This window comes from Hetaerina americana, unplaced genomic scaffold (genome assembly GCF_022747635.1).
Source record: "Hetaerina americana unplaced genomic scaffold, ioHetAmer1.1.p SCAF_3, whole genome shotgun sequence".
Lineage (NCBI taxonomy): Eukaryota > Metazoa > Arthropoda > Insecta > Odonata > Calopterygidae > Hetaerina > Hetaerina americana.
In genome coordinates, this window is record NW_027286874.1 from 67,379,348 (window position 1) to 67,403,884 (window position 24,537).

General features: G+C 34.9%; 1 protein-coding gene across 5 annotated transcripts in view; it reads right to left on the reverse strand.

Moving 5' to 3' along the window:
• Positions 1-130: 130 nt before the first annotated feature.
• The window catches only part of mim (missing-in-metastasis), a 39,264-nt gene continuing 14,857 nt past the window's right edge, over positions 131-24,537 (reverse strand). The window contains exons 8-18 of one of the 5 annotated variants that reach the window (XM_071587575.1): positions 21,147-21,254; positions 20,481-20,777; positions 17,764-17,925; positions 16,174-16,459; positions 14,617-14,864; positions 12,265-12,433; positions 11,824-12,044; positions 10,293-10,485; positions 7,910-8,508; positions 7,216-7,587; positions 131-3,155 (exon numbers count right to left, since the gene is read on the reverse strand). In XM_071587575.1, the coding sequence (XP_071443676.1) occupies positions 2,964-3,155; positions 7,216-7,587; positions 7,910-8,508; positions 10,293-10,485; positions 11,824-12,044; positions 12,265-12,433; positions 14,617-14,864; positions 16,174-16,459; positions 17,764-17,925; positions 20,481-20,777; positions 21,147-21,254 (2,847 nt within the window). In that variant the 3' untranslated portion in view covers positions 131-2,963. Of the gene's footprint in view, positions 3,159-7,215; positions 7,588-7,909; positions 8,509-10,292; positions 10,486-11,823; positions 12,045-12,264; positions 12,434-14,616; positions 14,865-16,173; positions 16,460-17,763; positions 17,926-20,480; positions 20,778-21,146; positions 21,255-24,537 lie in introns of all 5 variants that reach the window. The other 4 variants (XM_071587574.1, XM_071587578.1, XM_071587577.1 and 1 more) reach the window with 4 other exon arrangements.

The window sequence follows — 24,537 nt, forward strand, 5'->3', positions numbered from 1 at the left end:
AGAATGATAACTGTGTGTATGGTTCAGCACATAAAATATCAAGGAATCGTACACACATACAGGTATATAATCAGTTTCTCCAAAAAATAACACAATCATTTTCTTTCTTTTATATTTTGCATTTAAAATGTGAATCACATATTCATCAGCCCTTTAAACCAAAAGACACACAACACAATGACACAAGATGGAAATATCAGCTGTCAACATATACATGCATGATACAATTGAGAGTTCAATACATTAAAATCCCTTATATGGATTAAACTTATGACTAGCTGCCATTATACAAATGAATGCAGTTGCAAAACCCATACAAGATATGTTTTAGTTCCCTGCATTAGTCCAAAAGTGTGTGTGTAGCATGTAGCAATTTTTAATGTTGATGGAGACAATGGAACATATACCCTCGACAAAAGCCATAGAAAAATGAGGCAAGTTGTTGTAGAATATGTTATGTACATTGTATTGACTACAGATATTACCACAGCCTCTTATATAAATCTGAGGACACATATGCAGACACTTACTCTGAATTTTTTCATCAGATATAAAGTTGGCTAATACTTTATTTTTTTTGTAAGTTCATTAACTTAAATGACTAAATTTAATCAGACTTTTCCATACTTCATTCTTATTTTGGAAACGTACTGAAACGCTTTACAAAACAATATTTAATCATGAGTCATGTAATACATACATTATTATTATTATAAAAATTGTGAAACCAAGACTGACAAAAATGATTTAAATGCTGCTACATTTTAGGAGAAACCTTATTTAGACATCTGTACAAACGTTCACATCTGCTTAGGTAAATCGGTATAAAATGCTTTACTTGACACATCTACATTAGTTTTTAATCTACCATTTTTAATTTCCAGCTACACTTTCACAATGCTATTATAATTCCCTGTATTAAACCCACAGGATAAGTACTTGGGACTCAGTTGTTTCCATCAATACAGAATGATGTACATAAAAAATCCTCTCTGCCTCGATACTGTATTGATTCAGTTGGTTGATTTAAAATTTCTGGATTAACATCTTCTCTTAAGCCTCTCATCATCTTTCATGGACTCAAAACTATTTGTAATGACATTCTCAAAACATCAGATCATTGATAATTAATAATCAACACGTGTCCCCCTTTAATATTCCAAACACCAATTGTCTCCTAACAATAACACTGGATGTATCCTCCAAATTAAATAAAACCCAAAGCTTCTAAAATAAAAAATAAATAAATAGCTTATCTACTCAGCACTCATAAATATAGTAACTGCAAACAACTTAAGCAAAAAATAAATAAAATCCTTTTTTTTATCAACAAGGCTTATCAATATTCAGTCAGACTACTGTAAAGACAGTCAAGTTACAGAATGTTTAGAAGTAGTTTTCTTTTTCAAGATTAACATCAACAATAATACTCTCCAAGTTGGGATAGGATTTGCTGCTTTTTGCTACCTAATGTGCTATGGTACCAATTAGATCTTGAGAAAGGCACAGATACTAGAGTGAAAACTATTTATCGGGTACTATGGAAATGACTCATTGCATGATTTCATAATATTCTTAGATGAACAGTTACAATGAAACAAACAATATCATCATACCAGTCAAATTGATAATTATTCTATAATGCAGAGATATTCACCACAGACCATAACTGGACAGTAAGAAACAGTCCACAACAAAATTACAGTAATTAGAGTTGACTCCTAATAGTCTTCTTGTAAGAAATTTATTTCTAATGCTGTTAGCTATAAAAGCCTCTTGCTTCCGGAACATTTATGCATTATTTCTCAGGGAAGTCGAAAAACGGTAAATATACCACACAACAATGTTTACATAATGCAACAGACAAATGAGGAGCTAGTGAGTTAGTTCATTTTTGAAATACTGAGGTTGTAGTGTTTCTGCTGGCTTGAAAATTCCATCTTTTAAAGTACAGCCAAATTATACACCTGTACATACAACTACAGTTCCAATATACCTATATAAGTGTATGCCAAATTGATAGAACAAATCAAATGTTAATGGATGAAAGAAAGGAGGTTCTTACAAATCTAATTACAAAGATCAATTACTAACCAATTATACTACTATGAACACTTCATAAGTCTACAGGACAAGTCCAAGGTGGAATATTCCCCAAAAAATAAAAACATAAATGCTTAAGAAATAGAAGAACTCCCAACTGAATATTTTTTGAAACTAGGAAAGAATGTGATCAATGCATTTTCTGTCTCACTCCATTAGCGTTTCTAATAAACTTTTCTGCATATATTTAGGTAGCTTTCAGCTGATGGATGACTTCTGATTTCCTATCTCATAAAAGAGAGTACTTAACAGAAATCTGCAAAAACATGACTCATGTGGTTGCCACTTGAGGTAATTGTTATCGCTCACACCATATTTCCACAAATATTTGATCAATCAGAAGTTGCCTGGATACAAAAATTAAAAATCAGACACAAATCAAGTGATATACACTAGAATCCTCTCGAAGTATGAAATCCATTTTCAGAGCCTTTCAACAGCTGACTCTCTACATTGCAATGTAAGAAATACCCTCACTTGGATCCTATGGATGTCAAGCCTACGGGCATGTACATAAAGATCAAATTACCTTTTTGCTATCAGCTTTCATAGCCTACAGGCTGATTTAAATGACAAACGACATGTATAAAATACTTTTCAAGGTATAAATTATGGTAATTTCTTTTAAAAACGTAAATGTTTTCCAAAAATAAATAGAAAAATTGGCTAATAGCCTCATCCATACCAAACCAATCAAATCACACTTAATGCCCTCATCAATAAAACTGTGCAATCTTTACTTCTCAATACCTCCACTGCAAGTTTAATGCACAGCTTATTTACATGGCAGTTATTTAAGCTTCAATATAATATTACCTAACATTCCTCAAAATATCTTCCTGTTCAAGTATGCATTGGCATCAGTTGTCGATTCTAAGTTGTGGCATAGGACATTCTGTAGCTGCTACAACTCCTCTGGTTCTTCTAAGTGGTGCCCCTCGACGTATCTGGTCCATCAGCGAGTCATGGCAAATCTTAGGATCAGGAGCAGATCGACTGCTTATCCACTGACGAACTCGAGCTGCCTTGGGATGACTGGGATGCTGCTGTTGCTGCTGGGAGTACAACAATAATTCAGAGGATCAGTCATTAACTAGATAAAATGAACTACTAGGTCAAAAAGTACCCCAAGGAAAGTGATTGTTGCCACTTTCTCAGTGGATGGAGAATTGATTGCCTTATATACCTACATGATTTTTGTCTTATGAGGGCAATAAGGGAAATAGGAACCACTAAATAGGCACTTAAAGCATCATATGAGTCAGTAGTGATCATTGGTCCTTTATTCTTCCATAGAATCCTTTGTCTTTGGAGAAGAGACAACAACTAAAACCTTGCATTTTTCCCAAAGTAATTTATTCCTCCATCACATTCCATCCTTCCCATAGCTTTTATTTCCCTCTTGCTTGCATTCCCCTTTCATATTTGCTCATCCTCTAATGCTTGCTCTGAGTTCACACCTGAGATTGTTACTGCATGGAATCAAAAAATAGGTTTGGTGCACAACTTATCATTTAAAGAATCACAGAAATAAAACATGATGCAAAAAGTGTGTCCCAGCATCCTCTTGATGGAACCTCTAGCAGGACTGCCTTTTGTGACATGTTCCTCCTTATGAAGAAAATCTCCTCTCCAAAATACTTATCCTTTTTGAACTTTGGAAAGAGCAAAAAATTTAATTGATTACAGTCTGCTCTTTGAGAAAAGCAGATCTTTCCAGAAAATTTATTTATTCACCACATTCTCCTATAAGCTTTGTATGTTTAATATTCTCATCAAAGATTCCAATTAGGTAGAAACTGGTGACCTCCTTTTACCCTTACCTGACCTTATTTTACCCTTTAGTGTTTATCTAAAAGCATCAAGTTATGTTCTCTCACCAGTCGATGCATTGCAAACTTGTCCAAAGAGTTACATTAGGGCAAATACAAGGATTCAAATTTGAGAAATGGCGAACAATCACATGAAAATGCACTGCAGTAGGTATTTAGGTATTCTTGTCATATTACCATTGCACAAAATAAAGTTGGAATAAGTAAATATAGAAAAAAGGTTGAAAATATGTGATTAGGGTGCATTCAAAAATCTAAGGATGAAATTCCATGCCATTACCAGGTTATCCACATTAAAATTAGCAATTTATCCAGTTTGTTTCTTCAGCAATTTATTAGGCCATAATCTCATAAAACTACACAAACAATGTTGCCTTGCATAAAATTTGGCATGGATTTCCCAAGTTTAACACAAAAATTCACAGCATAGCATTGCTCGACAGGCACTCCATGCAATGATGACACCAAAAACAATCACACGTCACAAAAATCCACCTCCTGTCTCAATACATGCCCAGAGGCGATTGAATTTAAGTGCACCTGAGTGGTAGGGGTCCCCTCTACCGAGCCAACCGGTCGGACTCCCATCCACCACTCTGTTGAGGCTACATCAAACCAGTCACGAAACTTATTTATGGACCCTGTATTTTGAAAACCATAAACGCAAAAAATTGTGGGTTTATCCCAGGCAACCATTGACATCGTCTGCAAGACCAAATCCCTTCGGATGGAAGACGATGCTCTGCGTTTGGTGGGATCAGTAGGGTGTCATCTACTATGAGCTGAAGAAACTGTCTATGCCTTTCATTACCACCAACAATCGATCAAATTGCACAGTGATCTGTGAGAAAAAAGACCGGACTATGAGCCAAGACATGAGAAGCTGATTTTCCTCCATGACATGCACCATGCCATAGATCAATAATGGTCCATAACTATTTGGAAACACTTAACTGGGAGGTGCTACCCCATGCCGCTTATTCGTTAGACCTGGCTCCTTTGAACTACCACCTGTTTTTGTCAATGGGCCACGCGCTTGCTGAGCAGCACTTTAATACTCCATCCGAAAATGGCTTGAAGAAAGAGAAGGTATTTTTTTGGCGTGGTAGCCACAAATTGCCCGAAAGATGGAAAACTGTGTAGCTAGCAAGGGACGATATTTTGAATAAACAATTTCTACACTTACTATGAAAAAACGTGTTTTTCTGATTAAAAAACAGCGGATTTAAGCTTATACACCTGGTACATAGGTGTACATGGATTTACATTTCTAATTTGGCCAGTGAAGATCTCCATATGAACAATATGACCAAACATAATATTCATATCTTTGAGTAGTTTATAAATAATCACTTTACATAACCAATATTTCAATTACAAAAGGGACAAGCAGCATCATGATTGACAATTACCACAGAAGTTTGATGGCATACTACAGCTGACACCGAGCAATGCTATGTAAAAACTAGGTAATTTTGGGAAAAATTTGTGAAGAACATTAGACCAGAAGAGATATATTGGTTCAACTTTACCATAAAACACTGTGAGAAGAACTTGTGATGAGGCATTGGACAAGATTCAATTGAAATAGCTACACAGTAACCACATGGCCTGTCCAAAAACTAAGTTGAATGACTTTTTCCAACTGGCATGGATGGCTGGAGTGGGGCCATTTGTGACAGGAGCAAGAAGGCAACCATTTGGGAATGCTGGATAGAATCAAAGAGGCCGTGATGAGGTGCCTGAAAAATGTTCCCGTCAATACCTTTTAAGAAGTGTACAGCAACTAGCAGACACACTGGCATCAGTATGTTGATGCAAAAGGGTGCTATTATGTAGAATTTTAATAATTTTTACTTCAATGTGAAATAGATATTTTCCCTGCATTTATTCTACTTATTTTTAGGACAGACCCTGGATGCATTGAAATGAGTAAAGAACTTGAAGACGATTTATTCAGGCTGCATTACGACCCAAATTTAGAATCAAAAATTTAAAAAAATCTTATTCAGCTAGCAGATCACTTTCTGCATCTAATTTTCCTTATGAAGACTGTATTTGAATGAATACGCCCATGCATTCTGATACAATACTTCCAACCTTCCTGGATCCGAGTACACCTCAGGTTTGTTGACTGAATTATTTCCTCAGCAGGTTCATCCCTCTGCAATTTGTTTGATGCAAAAATGCCAGGGGAGAGTTATGTTTAGAAACTTATGTACAGACATATATTAACCATCTTCAATGGTAAGAGAAGATTTTTACACAAAGAATATTGTGAAAAATTGTCATCATTCAACAGGAGAGCTGTACTAGAAGATGATTTACTCTACTATTTAACTATTTTCTATACATTATTTTCTTTAACTCATCATCATTGGTCGTTCAATCCTAAGATTGGTTGAATGAAGCCCCCAATCCTACCCTATCTGATGCTTACTTCCTGGTATTTTTTGCAATGTACTTTCTTCTTTATTTGTCCTTTTCTTATATATTTCTTGGCCTTCCACTTGGGGCTTATCCCTCTATTTTATTCTTCACAAATTCATTGTGCCTCAGGGTGTGGCCAATCCACCTGGTTCTTCTTTCCTCTATGGTGTTCCATAAGGTCCGTTTTTCGCCTATTCTTCTGTATATTTCTTCATATCTCATTTTATCCATCCATTTGCTCTTAAGCACCCTCTTCCAGGCCCAGGTTTTGAAGGCTTCTAGTCTTTTCTGGTCTACTTTTCCAATGGTCCATACTTCTGATGCATAGAGTGCCACGCTCCATATGAATGTTTTCACGTATTAATTCCTTGTCTGCAGTCCAATCTTCTTTGAACACAGCAGTTGTATTTTCATTGTGAATGCTCTCTTAGCTTGAGCTATGTTTGCTTGATGTCTGCAGTACTTCTTCCATCCCATGTGATGGTACTCCCGAGGTAGGTGAAGGAATCCACTTGCTCTAATTTTTGTCCTTTCAGTGTGACTACTGCATTCCGCTTCTATCTTCCGCATACTGGGATTTTAGTCTTTGTTTCTTCAACTATAAGATAAATATATTATTAATAAATTAATCCCCAATGCTCTAAGGAACCAGAGCTATATATAATGAGAACCTTGTTTCCAAAAACTAGCCTTTTTTTGGGTTTCCTAAACTTAATTAAATTGATTTTTTACTAAAGCTTATACAACTACTTCAAGTTCAACAAGTTTAAATTAGAAAAAATTGGGATATTTAATATTCATACTCTGAGAGAAATTTTTTAAATATTACAGGCCAAGACAAGTCCCATACCTGTTGGGTCATAACTTCATCTGCTCCAACCTTGTGTGCTGCTGCAGCAGCAGCCCGCTGTGCTGCTTGCAGAGCCACCCTCTGAGCAATCTGCTGCTGAGTTAACCTGGAATTAATGGGGTCTGCCACTAGCATTGATGAATGCTTTCCCCTCCCAGAGAAATCTTCCTGCCCTCGACCTGGAGAGCTGCTCAAGATAGGTCCTTTGCCATGATGTGTACCACCTCGGTCCCTTGGGTGTGGCATAGTATTAACAGACCCGGCCTTTAGGTTGCACAGATCTTCTGAATGTCTCCTACGGGGTGAGGTTCCTCCCCATGCGGGCCCCAAACCAGCTCCGGGCACACCACCACCCAACTTGGCACTGAGTGCCTACAAAGTGAAACAGGAGATTTCAGGCAAAATGATAAACAATCCAGTAAATGAAAGAAGTCAGATATATTAACTGAGTTCACTTAGGCCATGAAAGCTCTATCACAGAACAAAATGGAAGCTTTGAGTCTATAAACTTAGAGAAAAATTTTAAGTGTACTAATGAAGCAAAAAAGAAATTACAATGTCTGCCTTGTTTTTTATTAAATAAACCAATAATTTTAGCCACATTCATCTTGAGAAACCATTATGTGACAATATTCATGTGAAAAGAATAAAACAAAAGTCATGCACATCAGGTTCTATCAAGCTATTACAATACCTGAATTAGATTAGCTCTTGTTGGAGAACCACCCAAACCCTTAGCTCCACTGTCTTTCTCCGGTTTGGTACTTGGATGTGGCCCACTAAGAGCCGCCCGCCTTAATGAACCTGGGCTGGCAGGCTGGTGATTTAATTCTGTTAGAGTGCGAACAGCATCAGCAACACTAACAGAGGTAGGGATTGGAACCGGAGGGCTATTTGAACATAGTCCATCATTGTCTCTTGGTGGCTCTAAATCACTTCTCATCGATTTTGGTGAACAATGGGTAAAGTTATCTGAACTGTCCAGAAGGAAGGCTGGAGGAGGAGGAAGGTTTTCAAGGCTGCCTCGACTCTCCCCGCCAAGTGAATCCCTAGAGAGTGGAGGAGGGGGTGGAGGAAGTGGGGAGGGAGGTGCAGAACTGGTAACATCATCTGCACCAAGATTAAAATGCTGGGGAACTGGCGGTACACACTGAGAGCGGAGTTGTGCAAGGCCTCCAGCCACTCCACCTGTGCTGGAAATTGACGAGGTTCGACGAATGGGCGGAGGGGGCTTGGGTCCCTGAGTTGATGATCTCCTCAGCAGGGTACCTCGATTAACAGATGTTGTGCTTCCTGCATGCAAGAAGAAAACATTATTGAAACTTCTCACACCAAATGTTCCTGTTAAGGGGGCCCCTCCTCTTAACAGAAGTATTTTGCAGAACTGATTATAATTTCCGAATGTTCATTATATTCCATCCCTCCTATTAAAAACCACCAATCACTTTCATCAATGACCACTACTTCTGTGGAAATTTTCATCTATTCAGTAATCAAAATTGGTAATAAATGTGAGGTTTGCCCATTTTCTGGGAATCAGTCTTACAAAGGAAACTTCTTCAGTAAATATTAGGTATTCACGACTTGAATTTCCCAAATATATCTGAAAAACTGATGAAAATATGTCTACAACTGGTCCTAATAGTCTATGGAGATAAAGAAACGATAAAGCCTGGGAAATTAACAGTTAGGCTTCATGTTTTACATAATTACAGTAGACATGTACACACTTTCGTATAATTTTATTTTTCTCAATGAATGAATATCTTTACTGGTGTAGAACAGTTTCCTCCCATTATTCAATAGCAATCTTGTTTGATAGCCCAATAGCACCTGTATCCACTATACGCAGCTGCTTTTCAAAAGATGGGAAGTGATCGTTATCAACTGCACTGCCAGTGCGGTAATAAATATACCCACTCAATGATGATTATATGCCGTAAAATCAATTTGAAAATTGCCAGCTGAAGGATCAGAGTTAATTCCCAATGTACACACTTTTAATACCACATTTTATTACATAGGGAGATTTATAAATTTGAATATTTGTAAATAAAGAACATAGAAAAACAATAATTTGCCTTAAAATAAAGATAAAATGACCTTTAAGTTAGCAAATCAAAACTGACTGGCTCTGAGTTTTTGCTATATTTGAGTTCACTTGATATGAAATGTTTGATGGCTTTTCATGGATTGTTACTGTAAGTTTTATTTTGATCTTCAATTCAAATATGTAACACATTCCCAATTATTCAACAGTACTATTCCATAGAATGTACAATGCTTTCAAAGGTGCATTTCTTCCACTTTCAACACCTGTGTATATTGAAACCTCATGTTTTAATCATCCTTACGGTGGACTTGCTCACTTTCATTGACTGACCCGATAAGAGTACATGGATATCCCTGAACAGGCTTATCCAGTGATTCTACATTTCTATGAAATGCCATTACATTTTGCAAACCACCTCACTTATTTCATTATGCATAATTGCTTCAATAAAACCAATTAAAACTCAACAGAGGAAATTGAGTCTTCAATTCTATGCACCCTCAAATTTAGGGTGACTTGGGAAAACTTTTCTTTGGCTGAATGAAATCTTCACTTAAAATTTGCTGTAACAGTATATACACTAAATAAATGGCTCAGAGTTTGGTAGCACTAAAAATGTAAACTACAGATAACAAACATACCATGGGAAAAAGTCAGTCTAGTAACCAAAATACACACTGTAAATAAAGAAGGCAAGGTAAACAATGCCAAAGCTGACAAGAGATTCCTGCACTAAGTTCTTTTAAGTTTGACTTCCATCAAACACTAAGTCTGGTTTGCATGTCTTCTTGGTTTGTATACCCAGAAATCTTCATTTATTTAATATCGGAGATGATGTACCCTGAATTACCAAACAAATCAAATGAGCATTTTTGGTTAACCATTTTTAACATTTTTTATGTAACTTTTAGTAGAAATTCATTACTGAAACAAACAAAATCAATACTACACCATTTCAATAGGAGAGTATAAAATTAAAGACATTTAATAATGCAAAATGTAATCTCAAGAACATTCAACCTACCTTCATGTTGAGAATGGCTCATTTGTAATAAGGCAGATGTATTACTAGGCTGTTGAATTGGACGTGAGTAATGGTCCTCAGGAGGAAAGAAAATGTGGGATGAAGTTAATCCACCAGTACTCTCACAGCTGCTTCTGGATAGAGAGATTCCTTGACTTTCGCCCCAAGACTCCAAATCTCTTTTACTGTTATGCTAAAACATACAAAAGTAAAATGAGTCACCTATTTATCAGACATGTTGACTGGTTGAACTATTTATCCTACAGTTTCTTCAAACATGATAAGCATTATGCATGGAAAATCCTAAAAAAAACTTGAACAAGACTTGTGAAAATTTAAAAAAATGTACAAAGCACAGTTGTTATTATGAAGGAATGAGGTAGTAACATGTGGAATACATAATATGTATTCTCTATACAAATCATTATCTTATTTTTTTAAATTCCAATTCCTCAGAATTAATTCAATCATATTTTAATTTGTCATGAAACTTAAATCTCCAAATACCAAAAATGTCAATGTTGAAGGGTAAATGGTTATATAATCACCATCAGAGATGCTTTTACATAATTCGTTCATTTGAAAAATTGTGTTGATTATTTAAATAAAGATTTGGAAGGAAATTTTCATCGAGATATTCTACGTTTTGTTACCAATACACTTATTTTAAAATAATATTTTCCATCATTTTGGCAGATGAAATCAATAAAAAACACTGAAGAGCAGTTACAAATTGTGACAAGGTTAGATGCTTACTCATGGCACTTTCATATAGTTATGATTGCTAAACCCAGTATTGAATGTCACTGTAACTCAACTTGTTTCCCACACCTTCAGCTCCCGACAGGAAGTTGCCATAGTGCTTTCCATTATTATTTCATTGAAAAATAAATCCGCAGTAGATATATTAGAAATTTTGAAATTATTTATCCGAGTTACCAAAGCTACAAATTTGAAATGAGATTCTTGATGTAGTTAATAGACTCATCCGCTCCATGGCCCCATAAGTACACATAAGTACCAGCTCTTCACGGCAGTGCATGCAAAAGCATCTGATCAATTAACATCTGGGCCATTGTAAATTGGCAGAGAAATTAGTTTTTCCTGATTCTCACTGCAACTGCATCCTGTTGATACAGTTTTATGATTACCAAGTAGTTCTGAATTGATTTTTTTAAACAGGATTTCCATTATTCATTTCAAGTCCACAAAATTTAAATACAGGAAGAAAACTTTACAAATAAATGGTAAATATTTAGTATTTTACCGTAACCCTTGCTAAGTAATCCTTCTTTTAATAAATTAAGCATAATCAGTTCAGGCTGATTTTGTGTTTCACTTTCTTAAAAATGACTCATACATGCTCATGCTGTAAATACTTATGCCATTTCTTTCTGTTATCTTCGCGTATTCTTTCTTTGTTGTTAATGTCTTCACCATTTCTGAACATCAATATTATTTATTAAGATTCAATTCCATAACTTTTAGAAAGGATTATGTCTTATAGCCAAGGCATTAATAATTTACTCACCCTCTCCAGAGCTCCTGGAGCATGTGGTGGTGGAGGGGGAGGAGGGAGGTTCCTGGCTGACAAAGGAGTTGATCCTGGTGAAGCTGCAGAATGGTGCTGCTGTCCAGGGAGTGGTGGGGGTGGGGGAGGCGAAGTATTGACCTTGGCTTGTGCTTTCTTCGCAGCCATGCTGGCCAACTCATTCATGTTTACATAGAGGGGCTGCTGGTATGCCTGTATACCTGAAAGTATGCAAGAATAGAAAAAATAATCCAAGGAAACAACCACTGGAACAAGCTAAGAAAACCATTGTGCCTCATAAATCATAGGTTCTTAATGAATGGAGCTCATAGGATTAATAACAGTTACTACCTAATTCAAGTGCAAAAAACAGCTTGTGCTACGCAACAAAAGATATACAGTGAAGTTATTCAGTAATAGTCAATACAAAAGAAAACATACCTTTGACAATTTGAGGAGTCTGAGATGATGCCAAGGTGGAGCCATCACTGCCTATAGGTTTCACTTCTTTATTGTCAGCTATTATTCCTTCATTTTTGATGCTACTTCGATCAGCAACCTTGGTCACCAGATTGCTTTCATTGCCAATGTGCTTACCCCTGGATGGTAGCTGGGGTAGGGATACAGAAATGTCAACATTAAATTTCCACAAGAATCTCAAGTTTGACTGTCAACTGGAAGAAAAACGTGAGCCACAATTTTGAAAAACCTTTTCTTAAATATAATCATTTACTGCAATGGTCTTTCTTAAGTTTGTACACACTAGAGAATTCCTTACCAACTCATCCAATGAAAATCTATGGGGCCTGACATAAAAGAAGGCCTTTCTTCTGAAGTCATCTTCATAGAAACTAATCCTATATAGCCAGATGCATCTTTATCAAACACATATGGGTAATGGGACCCATGGGTAACAGTCCCATCACCAATTTACACCTCTTAATGAGCTAGTGCACTTTAATTAATAATTCATTAAAATAAAATACATTATTAGCATCTGTCCCCCTCACCTTGCCTGCACTCTTGATTTAGTAAAACAATAGTAAAAGAGCCTGGTTTTTTTAAAGTTTCATCCAATAATTTCCGCCGTCGCAGTAAATACAGTCTGCCACTATCTCAGAAAGTTAATACCCTTCACTCTTTTATTGAAAAGAAATAGTAAAACAATAGTTAAAGGGCCTGGTTTTTTTAAAGTTTCATCCAATAATTTCCGTCGTCGCAGTAAATACAGTCTGCCACTATCTCAGAAAGTTAATACCTTTCACTCTTTTATTGAAAAGAAATAGTAAAACAATAGTTAAAGGGCCTGGTTTTTTTAAAGTTTCATCCAATAATTTCCGCCGTCGCAGTAAATACAGTCTGCCACTATCTCAGAAAGTTAATACCCTTCACTCTTTTATTGAAAAGAAATAGTAAAACAATAGTTAAAGGGCCTGGTTTTTTTAAAGTTTCATCCAATAATTTCCGTCGTCGCAGTAAATACAGTCTGCCACTATCTCAGAAAGTTAATACCTTTCACTCTTTTATTGAAAAGAAAATTATCTTAGAATGAAGCTAACCTTTATGAGGGCCAAATCTAAAATTCATAAGAGTTCATGATGCAGCAAAATTAATCCCTTGAAAACAAAAAATGGAACTGAAAGCAAAACATGCTCACAGACAATAATTCAAAGCTTTGTGATTTTTTCAATCTTATCAATACACATTTAGAACTTGGAAATTCAACTATGCAAGTTGGATGTAAAAAGATAAATTGAGAAACTTGATGAGGATATAAATGGGCTGGTTGGTAAAAGAATCAGGCTGGTAGACAAATTTTAGTGAATTCCTTTTTTGCTTCAAACAGCTGTTTGGTACGCATATATAGTGAAATCATGTCTCGACTGTATATCACATTTTCTATAGATACTAATTCTGTTGAATTACACCACTGTCTCCTACCCATTCCCATATGACTGGGTTCGGAGAGGCTGGTAATCATATTTAGTATTTTTGTTCACCATTTTTTTGATTTCTCATTAAAAAAATTGACAATGTACTTCAAATCTAACATCATTGAAAGTTAGGCATTCTCATTCTTACTTTATTATTAATAAATTAAATTAGGATATACAAATATTTCTCATACATTCCCATTGTGTACTCCATAAAAACATTTTACGGAGTACACAATGAACAACATCCTTTTACAAGTGTGGACATTTGAGTAGCAAGCTAATATTTAGTTACAAAAACTTCAAAAATCAATATAATTGTACATCAATTTGAATTCTTTTTTTTATGATCAATATTCTATGGTGATATATATGTCCAGGTGACCCGAGGCCATGCAAACTAGGCAAACTATATAATGCATAACCATTAAAGTGAAATAAACATCCATTTCCGTCCATGAGTACAAGTTTGTCTTCCTCACTTTAAGCATTGATATTTAGCAAATCCCCTTAGCCGCAACTATATAAATACATGGGGAAATTCAGATTTCAGTAGTTGGTACATTCTTAGATTGGGAAATTCAGAATTTTCATGTTTGAAGTTCTCACTGTAGTGGGGAACATCTGATTTTTAAGGCAAGATTTGATATTGCAAAACCATAACATAATTAGCACTGACATAGCTCTTTAAGTGGGATGGTTTAGCAAATGGTTAATCCAGCACAAAGAGATCATGCCAAAAAAAAAGTAATATTTAAGCATTAATATTTTTATGACTTTTTTAACAAAAAATTATGAATTGCGAGATCACCAAAAATTGGTGGCTGTTATTGCTCAACGGAAAAAAAAGAATACACACCTTGGGCCTCTCTAAAGAAGAACAGCGCTGCGGTATTGGAGGCCTGTGGCAAAACTGTAGCAAAGATGATCCCTCACTTCCAGGCTGTATAGAGTCTTTTGTTGACATAATATCCATACCCAGCCCACTAGGACTAGCTGGTTGAGAGGCTGAGCCAGGAGTGAGAGTTATGTCCAAGGAAGATGTGGATGATGGTGGTCTAAACGTATACACTGTTAATGGTGGCCTTTGATGTCCTCGTTCATAAGCTTTTCAAAAGAGAAAAAAAGTTAAATGTTTAACATCAATTTCAACTTGCCAGACCTTATTTCATTTTTGCCAGCTCTAGTACAAAGGGAAAGAGACATCTCAATTTTTCTTTAAAATCTTTGTCAATGGAATGAATAATTATTGTTAAAAAAAGAAGTCCCTGTATCTTATGGAAATATGAGAGCGAACCGCATACATGATCACATTCTATTTCAAGAATTTGTGTGTGAAAAAAGTAAAATATCTAACAAAAACTATATCTCACCAGCAAATGGAATTTTGAAATTCATGCTAGGTTTTTTTCAAGAGGATTTTTTTAAAAGGCCTAATGAAAATTAAAGTTTTTCCAGAAACCAAATTTCTTCCTCTTTTCAGCAAGGTTATCCGTATTATGTTAGTAGCTGATGCATTCCACCAGAATTCAGAACCAAATAAGTTGGCCACAAATTTTCAGGCCACAGCAAATACGATAATTCATACCAAATTGCAAAAAAATATTAAGGTCAAATAAAACAAGAAAACCGTTCTCATTTGGCAAAGAAAAAAATTCTCTTCCATCAAGACAATCCACGGGTGCACAGTTTTGATGGCAGACATTAGGGAATCAAAGTTCGATTGATTATTACAACATCCACCATATTTACCAGATTTGACAGGGGCCAAGTGACTTTTTTGAATTTTGACACTTGAAAAAATGGCCCCACAGAAAATGAATCACATCAAATGTGGAGGTCATCATCAACACAGACCCCTAATTGGACTCTGAAATACTATTTTTTTGGATGGCTTAAAAAATTTGGAGAAACGCTGGGATCAGCTGTCTCGTCACATTCTGCTTTATCTCATCACCTGACTCTTTGACTCTTGAGATGACTACTTAAGTTCAAGGCCTTAGACCCAAGAGTCATCTTCAGTTACGACCTTTTTTTTAGAAAAACTGTTTCATTGTTTGTGGCTCGGAGCAAGTCCCCTGGAACTGCAGCACAAAATTCTTGGCAATGACGAGATAAAAGAGAATGCAACGAGGCAGCTGATAATCACTCTGAAAAAGAACTTAGCCAATTGTTTTGAAAATTGTAAAGGCACTGGGAGCCCCAAGGGGAGTAAGGCCTCAAAATTCTTGGTAGGCTGTTATTTTCAAAATATGCACGGCTGGATCATTTCCGGAAAGACCTTACATTTTGGAAAATAAAAAATTACAAAAATGTTTTCTCATTTTTTCATAAGGACTTATCGAATGATCCACATAGTAGAATTAAAAAAGCTTAGTTAATACAAAAAGTTACCATTGGATAGTGGAAAGCTTACCAGAAGAAATAGTGTGTGGACGATCTCCTGAAATAACCGTTGAGGACAATTCAAATTGATGCGTTTCCTGAAGATTTGGCCACGTTGCAGCTGTAGAGGATGCAACGGTTGGGAGGGGAGGACTTGCTGTGTTCAAAGCTGAAGGGGATGTAACAGAATTGCCAGATATATTTCCTATCCCATCTGGGGAGGTTTCATCTTCATTCTCTCTACTGCTACAGCTTCCCGGAGGCACGGGTGTGCTGACATCACTTCCCCCGCTTCCACCACTTGGCTCAGGGGACACCTTTAGAAATGGATTGCAAATATAACTGCTGGTGCTATTCCATCAAGATATGAAAACTTTACTCTGATTGAAAATAATACCTATGAGACTAAATACTAATTATTTATGCAATGAATAACTAAAAACTTTTGGTTTCCATTTCCCATTCAAACAAGCTGAAAAAAAGCAAGCCTTATTCAAGAAAATTAAGCTATGTTTTTTGACCACAAACTTGAGGAACAAACTCGCAACACATACATTTGGTAAGCTTCTTGCATTCTACTCTAAACAGAGTAACAGAAGGATATTCTTTTCAAAAATATATATACATACCTATTCTCCCCAAACATGATTTGGTCAGCAATAGAGTTACAATTCCAACATACCATTGAATAAATAACTGATTGAATACCCAAAATTATAAAATGACAAATCCAGGTAAAGCTGTCACTAATTTAAATAAACCATACAAAATGTTAAGTGTCAAGATACTGGTTCTCATGTACATTAATTAGCAATCAGTAGGAGCTTCATATCCTATTTCAATTATATATTTGAATGACAAATGAAAACCACATGGAATTGAGTTTTAGTATTGTTACAGCATTATCTTTTAAAGTGATATACTTTTGGAATTAAAGAGTAAAATAATTTTTAGCTTCCGATTAGCAATTACATATATGTGAATAGCAAAATAAAGCAATCCATCAACATTGAAAAGTAAGCTAAGAAAACAATGCTCTTCACCAATGACCTAGATTTAGTAATCACAAAAATACACGTGGTATATATAAGTCTATTTAAATGTCATAGAGAGTGATACATTTTATTTTCAAAATTCATTAATATAGTCTTCATTGACCATTATCACATTTTTAATCATCTAAGTTTTTGCAATATATTTGCTAAATTTATGATACACTTGTGGCAATATTTTTAACATAGCAATTAGTGATATACCTCGGGAAGTTTCCCACTATCTCCTACAAACATCAACATTCCCCATTATCCTCATAGCTCGGCATCCTTAACCAGGCTGCCCCTTTCATCTTACCTCAATCCTCGGGTATTACGTTGGCGCTAAGCAACTATTTAGCAAAAAAAAAGAGCTACTAGCATAAATTAAAACTCTTTCAGTACAATTCAGCCAAAAAATATAAACATGCATCTAATTTCTGGAGATAATTACCCAAAACAGAATTAAATAAGTAAAGCAAACTTTTGAGAATGATCTGTTTATGCAGAAATTAAAATTAATTGCTTATAAAACCCATTAAGTTTTCTAATGTTATTATTATTTTACAAAAGTAAGAAGTTAGTGATACCTTGTGATCTGTGGGTACCAGTGGTGGTGAGATTCCAGCCTGCCATAAAGACAAATGATTGGTGCGATAGGGGTAGTAGGGAGGGAAAAGGTCCTGGGAAACAAAACCAGAGTCTCCAGAGGATGTAGAGGAAGAGAAAACACCAGTCACAGTCAGCGGTGGCTATTGTTTGGGCATTAATATACCAAATCCAAAATGGAGTTGCAATGAAAATAAAAACAGGAAAAACAAATAAATAACAACCATGCATTTAAAAATAAAATATTAATGGGAAAGTTGTATTCTATTACTTGTTTCCAAAAAATAACTCAAAGGTTACACACACAAACAATCAAACAAGAATTGCAAAATTACATAAATTGAATATTGCCAGGAAATTGGATCATAAAAAAGGTACAATATTTTAAGCACAACTGCAACATTACATTAAAAATTACTATTTCTACATGCTCTCATGACATTCACGGTTGAATAAATAAGTAGTTGCATCAGATATTAAGTGTTATCAGTTGATAATTGCAAAGCTTAAAAGCTGCAGAACATAACTAATGTCTCATTCAAATATAAAGAGGTAAATTTAGTTTTGAGAAAACAATTGAACCTATTTCTTACAAAATACTCTACTCCTTAAATAAATCAAAATTTAGATTCAAATAACACAAAAAAATATTGCTGTACATGTATGTTACTTTATTTTGTTACACAAACAAGGCACGGCAAAATATATATATGTAATTACAGGCATATAGGTTTACTTGAAACAAAAAGTTAGGGATGTTCACATTGAATTTCAATGTGGAAAGTCAGGAATTAATCGGTCAAATGGTGAAAATAAATTTATTCCTCAAGAATAATGTAATGACACCTCAAATTTACCAATCCCGACATTACATAGAAGTCAAATAAACAATATTTTATTTTCCAGACAGCTCTCCATATAATTGAATGATTCAACATCTCAAATTTACTAAACTGATACCCAGAATTTTCAAAATATCTCACCCACTCTAGGAGATGACAGGCTGATTTTCACATTTTTTCCCCTCAAAACTGCATTCATAACTCTGAGGTTTTCATGTTTACACATTTATATTTTCATTTAAATTATTTTTGATTATTAATTCATTATTCAAAGGGCACACTAATCAATTTTTAAAATAATCATCAGACAATTTATCTACGAGCATGATGTTCTGAATTTCTTTCACCTTTAATTCAAGGCCTTTATTTTTCAGTGACAGCAGTTCCTGTATATCACTTCAATACCACAGCTGCTGAATCACCTGGGCTACATGTATTTCATTTTTCAATTAATTAATATTGTCATCAAAAGTTTGAAAGATGGTAAACTTTTTGAAAATGAAAGAAGAACTGGAAATTCTGTGAGAAATGTTTTTGCACATAGGAAGACTTATGGTATAAATAAAACTTCCTGGTAATGTTATTAAAATATTTCAGGGTTACACCTCTATCTCTATATTCATTGCACCTGGTTGTATACACAAATGTCCTTGTTCATAGTTTATTTTATTAAAATCCAGGAAGATATTTCATTTTGAGAGACAAAAAGTTAATTTTAACATATATCTTAACGGGTGCAATTTTGCCTAAACCTTGACTACTTATTTTTGATCTGTTCCCGTAATAAATGTAAATTTGAGGCATTTTCATAAAAAAGTATTAAAAATCCCTTTTCTTGGGTTTTAAGGATTGGATTTTTCCTAGGTATTAAGAGGAATCAACAAATAAATGTCAAATGTTGTGGCCAACTAGTTTGGAAAATTAAGACAAATAAAGTTTATCTGAAACATTTACTGTGGCCTTCTGCCATAATGAGAGCTGAAAAAAGGTACAAAAATACTAATTTTAAGGAATATTAATTTTATCCACTCTTTAATATGCCCAATAAAAATATGCTGTCTTGAATCTTATTGCTGAAGGGGGTGGATCCAAATTATGCATTATTGAAGGGAACAATTTTTCTAAATGAGTTGGAATTTGCAGTAAAGCAAAAGTTGTGCCAAAAAATATTAAATATTTTGATGTAACTTCTCATAGATTCAGTATCAATAGTACCATTGGCACTCTTTAATAAGTAGGATGCAATAAAAAAATGGTAGATGTTTGACATGAAGATAAAAATTCATATTGATATTTTTCAATATTCATCTCTTATGTCTATATTCCCATAACATTTTTTTTTCAAATTAAAGCCAACAAAGACTTTAAAGGCCATAATCCTGGGAAGGAAATGCATCACAATTATTAACTACTAACTCACTACAATATATAATTTAAACTAAAATATTCAATAGCGGATTCATGGCAAATCCCAGAAGTTTAGTAAAAGCCACCATATCCAATGGTAAAATAAATCAAGGTGAAAAACCAGCAGAAATGCCTGAGTAGGTCTTGCAGTTAAATAGCCAACTAATAAGGTTGTAACTTGAACTTCTAGAACCCTACATGATATACTTGATCTGCACTACACAGAAACAAATCAATGAATTGCAATGAACTTATGAACTTCATAAGCAATAACTACACCACTATCAGAAATGACTATGTCATCTAATAGCAATACCAAACAAAAAATATAGGAAAAGGTAAATTATGAAAAATAATTAAGCAGTAGATATTATGTTAAATGAAGTTACCTAAATATCAATCAACAGCCATCAACAGCAACATAAAATACTGCTGATGCACAAACTTACCTGGGATAAAGAACGATGCCAATAGTGGTGAGATGGGGATGGATGGGAACGCAAACTGCCAGAGGATGAACTATTTAGGGAGCTAATGCTACTGCATACACTTGATTTCCTGGAGCCCAGAGATGAGGAGGGGCTACTCGGAGGAGTTCCACGGTGTCCCCTACCACCTATGGTATGATGATGCTGAGTAAGATGACTACCAACGGTGGATGAAGGAGCCAATGTATTGGTCAAAGACCAGCCGCAATTGCCTCCAGGAGCACCTATGTTTTTTCCACCCCTCAAATCTCGTATTACCTGTAAAATTAACATGTAATACATGCATGTAAATGCATTCAAATATGTGACAAGAATAAAATTGAAAAAAAAATATCTTTTTGATTAGGTCCAATTTCCTAATTAAAAAGTCATGTTTCTCGTTAATGGCAATAATTACTATAATTTAATGTATTTCTTAAATATAAAAAGTACTGAATAAGTCTGCAGGGATATAATGGAAAAAGTCAAGGGCCAATTAGAGCATTCTAATAATGGTCATAAAAGAACTCTTTTCAGCATAGTATTTCATTCCACAAAAGGAAGTTATAAATTTCACATGACTTCAAATAAAGCCTCAGGAGTACACTCTGAAAAAATAAGTGCTTGTACATACACACACACACATACCTGTTCACTTGCTTCTGGTAGGGAATATGGATCCACTGTGTGCTTTTCTAATTGCGCCAAAACCTCTTGAAGATGAGTAAGTTCTACAAGCATAGCCACTTCTTCATCCTTGAATTGAAAAAGTTATCATCCATTAATATTTTATATTAATAAGTAATAAAAATATTATTCTCAATGCTGCACACTGGTGCCTGGCACCAATGTCCGCATGCCTTCATTTCCTGCATCTTTGACCTTACAGGAGTTAACGTAGGGAAAGAGAATACCCCTCTTGCCTGTTTGAATTTTTCTTCCCCACGACATCATTATCATCACCTCCTACATCTTGATCATATGCAATTCCAGCAATACATTGGGCAAATTAGTACCTTCATTCCGAGTTTTTCTCAATGCTATCAATATTCAGCAAAATTACACTTTCTTCTCAAGTGCTTGTACGCCCAAAGTAACAAATAAACAATAGTAGATTTTAGCATCTCTAAACATTTGTTGTTTCAGAAACAAAGATGCTAACAAAAAATAAACCTGCAGGCACCTGCAGCAGCAATGTTTTTTCAAAAAATTTCTTTTAGTTTTTTACATCCTTTATTTGCCTATTTGTAAAATGACTTAAATTTATGAAATGAAATACAGCAGCATTTTTAAAATCATTCAGTTAGAGGTTAGGTGTTCCTGTCTCTAGCCTGAGGCCATGCTAGGAAGTGGGACGGTAGATTGCCCATACCATTTTTCAGTTCCCACAATATCCTCAGTGGTAACATTTAGCCCATTAAAACCACTTTAACTTTTAATAGTGGTTACATTAATCACTGAGGACTTTTTTAATGTAAGCAATAATGTTTTCCAAGTAAGATAAATTACTTTAACTAATTTGGATTTAAATTTGTAAAGAAATGACTAAATCTATAGAGAGAATTTAAATTGAGCAAATGAATAACAATGTGAAACTTAATCTAAAATAACGACGTCTGAGGGTAAAACTACTACTGGGGGTATGAGGATAAGGCTTTTTCTAATGATTCAGATCATGAATTGAGGGTTAAATGATTCTTGATAGAAGAATAACAAACAAATTGAATGAGCAATTAAAGCACATGCTTAATTAGTTCATAATGGATCAAATTGAGACTAAGAGTAAAGATATGCATGGAGTTAATACCTGATAAGTTAGCACAATACTATAAATGACAACTCCCTCACCATAATTTGTTCTAAAACAAAAATCAAATGATTTAAGATGAAGATAGCATTTTGTCAGAGATGGAAATGACAGAATAATTCACCTCAGTAATAAAATTCAAAATATAATATAAAATATGATACCAATATGAATTTCTATTGCAATCAACAATTATTATTATAGGTAATCTACCAGTTAAGGTAGGTTTTAGATGGACAAAACTTCCTAACATCATCCATTTCTTTCTCTCGTCTTTCTTTCTAATCATTTCATCCCTAATCCATAGTTTCCTTGTTCTTTTTCTATCAACAGTTCCTATAGTTTCTTTTTTGAGTTTCAATATCCCATTTTTTATATATTCCCATTTTTCCTCAATAGTACTAAGCTCCTTTCCTTCATTCATGATTTTCCCTACAGCCTGCTGATACTCTCTGCCGGTCAATCAAGTTAATGCTTTACATTCGATTTCCTAACCCACTTCCCTTGATTTATCTTTTTGAATCGGGCTCTACACTTTATAATTACTAAATTGAGATCAGAGTCCACATCCACTCCCGGGAAACGGTTTGAATTGATGAAGCTGTTACTAAATATGTGCCCAACCATAATTTAAGTGATAACTTTCTGAGCCATTAGGAATTTTCCATGCATATCTATGCCTTTTGTGGTGTCTAAAACAAGTGTTGGTAAGAATTAGGCCATGTCTCCTACAGAACTCAATAGCTTTCTCCCCGCAGTCATTCCGTGTCCCTAAACTGCAGTCCTCCACCTCATCACCATCTCTTTCTTTGCCTACAGTTGCAGTCCAATCACCCATCACTATCAAATGTTTCCCTTCAAAAACGCACCCTATTATATCCTCTTACTGATTGTATTCCTTATTGATTTCTTCATCCTCATTGTTGCTCAGTGGCATGTAGATGTGGATAATTACCAAGTTCATGAGTTCTGCTTTCACTTCTGCTAGTAATATTCTAATAGTTGCTTGCTCTATGTTGACTGAGCTTCTTCCTACCTTTTTATTCAACATTATTGCAACCCCTCGTTGGTTCTCGCCCTCTTTGCTGAATATTTATCTGTAACTATCACTTCAGTAATACCTGCTATCCTTCCATATCACCTAGCATAGTCCTAAAACATCTATATTTCCCCTCACCATTTCTTGCCGTCTATTCTCTAATTTTCCCATCCTAAACATTGTCCTAACATTACAAGTACCTATTCTAACTAATTTGGTCTGTTTCTTCTGCATCTTCTGTTCTGCTGCTGTAGGTTTTGCTTTGCAAGGTTTTCGTGAGATGACTACCTTTCATCTGGCTCCTAACCTTTGACCTATCTGGCATAGGGGACCTTATCAGCAGCAATTATCATTGCTCCCACCAGCACCACTCTAGCGGTCATTGGAACACACAAACCCTTCCATCACATCAAGGTTGTAACCCTTGAAGGGGAATCTACAATACATACACTACTATATATAAATGTAACCACAATCTTTGTGCGACAGTATACTAATAATTAACACTTAAGAGGAATTACAACAATAACTATTCAGTTGAATGATCCAGAGGAATCCACAAAGCTTCAGGAATCAATATAAATGGAGGGTTTCACCATTCAAAGTCAAGGCAAGAGGTGATCGATTCACCTTTAAATATCGAAGCAAATTATGGGAATTGCTAAAGACTAATTTTTGATAAAATAAAGAAAGTGATTTTTTATGGTTAGGGAGGTTAGTGAAGTGGTTTTTAAGAAGGTGATAAATAGGTTAGTGAATAATGGTTAAAAGGTGCAGAGAGGTTATGCAAATATAGCATAGGATTTTAGCTTAAAGAAGAAGTTGTTCATAGGAAGTTGCATCTATACTATTTCCAAAGGCTTCAAGGAATTTAAAAACTTCCCCATTAATATGCCATGATTTTGAATAAACTTCATGCATAAAAATGTGACTTTGATCTCCGATAAGGAAACAAAATTTCATAGGTGGACGACGTCTAAGGAAACACCATCAAATTTTAATCCTACAATCACAAGTAAATATTACATCGGTAAATTAATATTTCATTAAGCTTCATGAATGAGGAAAGTTTGACCACTATGTAAAAATGGAATTACGGAAATATGAACACAAAATTAGTTGGCTTGAACTGGAATTTCAATGAGAATGTTTAGTCTATGTCTTAAATACTTCTTGGTTTTATTCTTTAATTC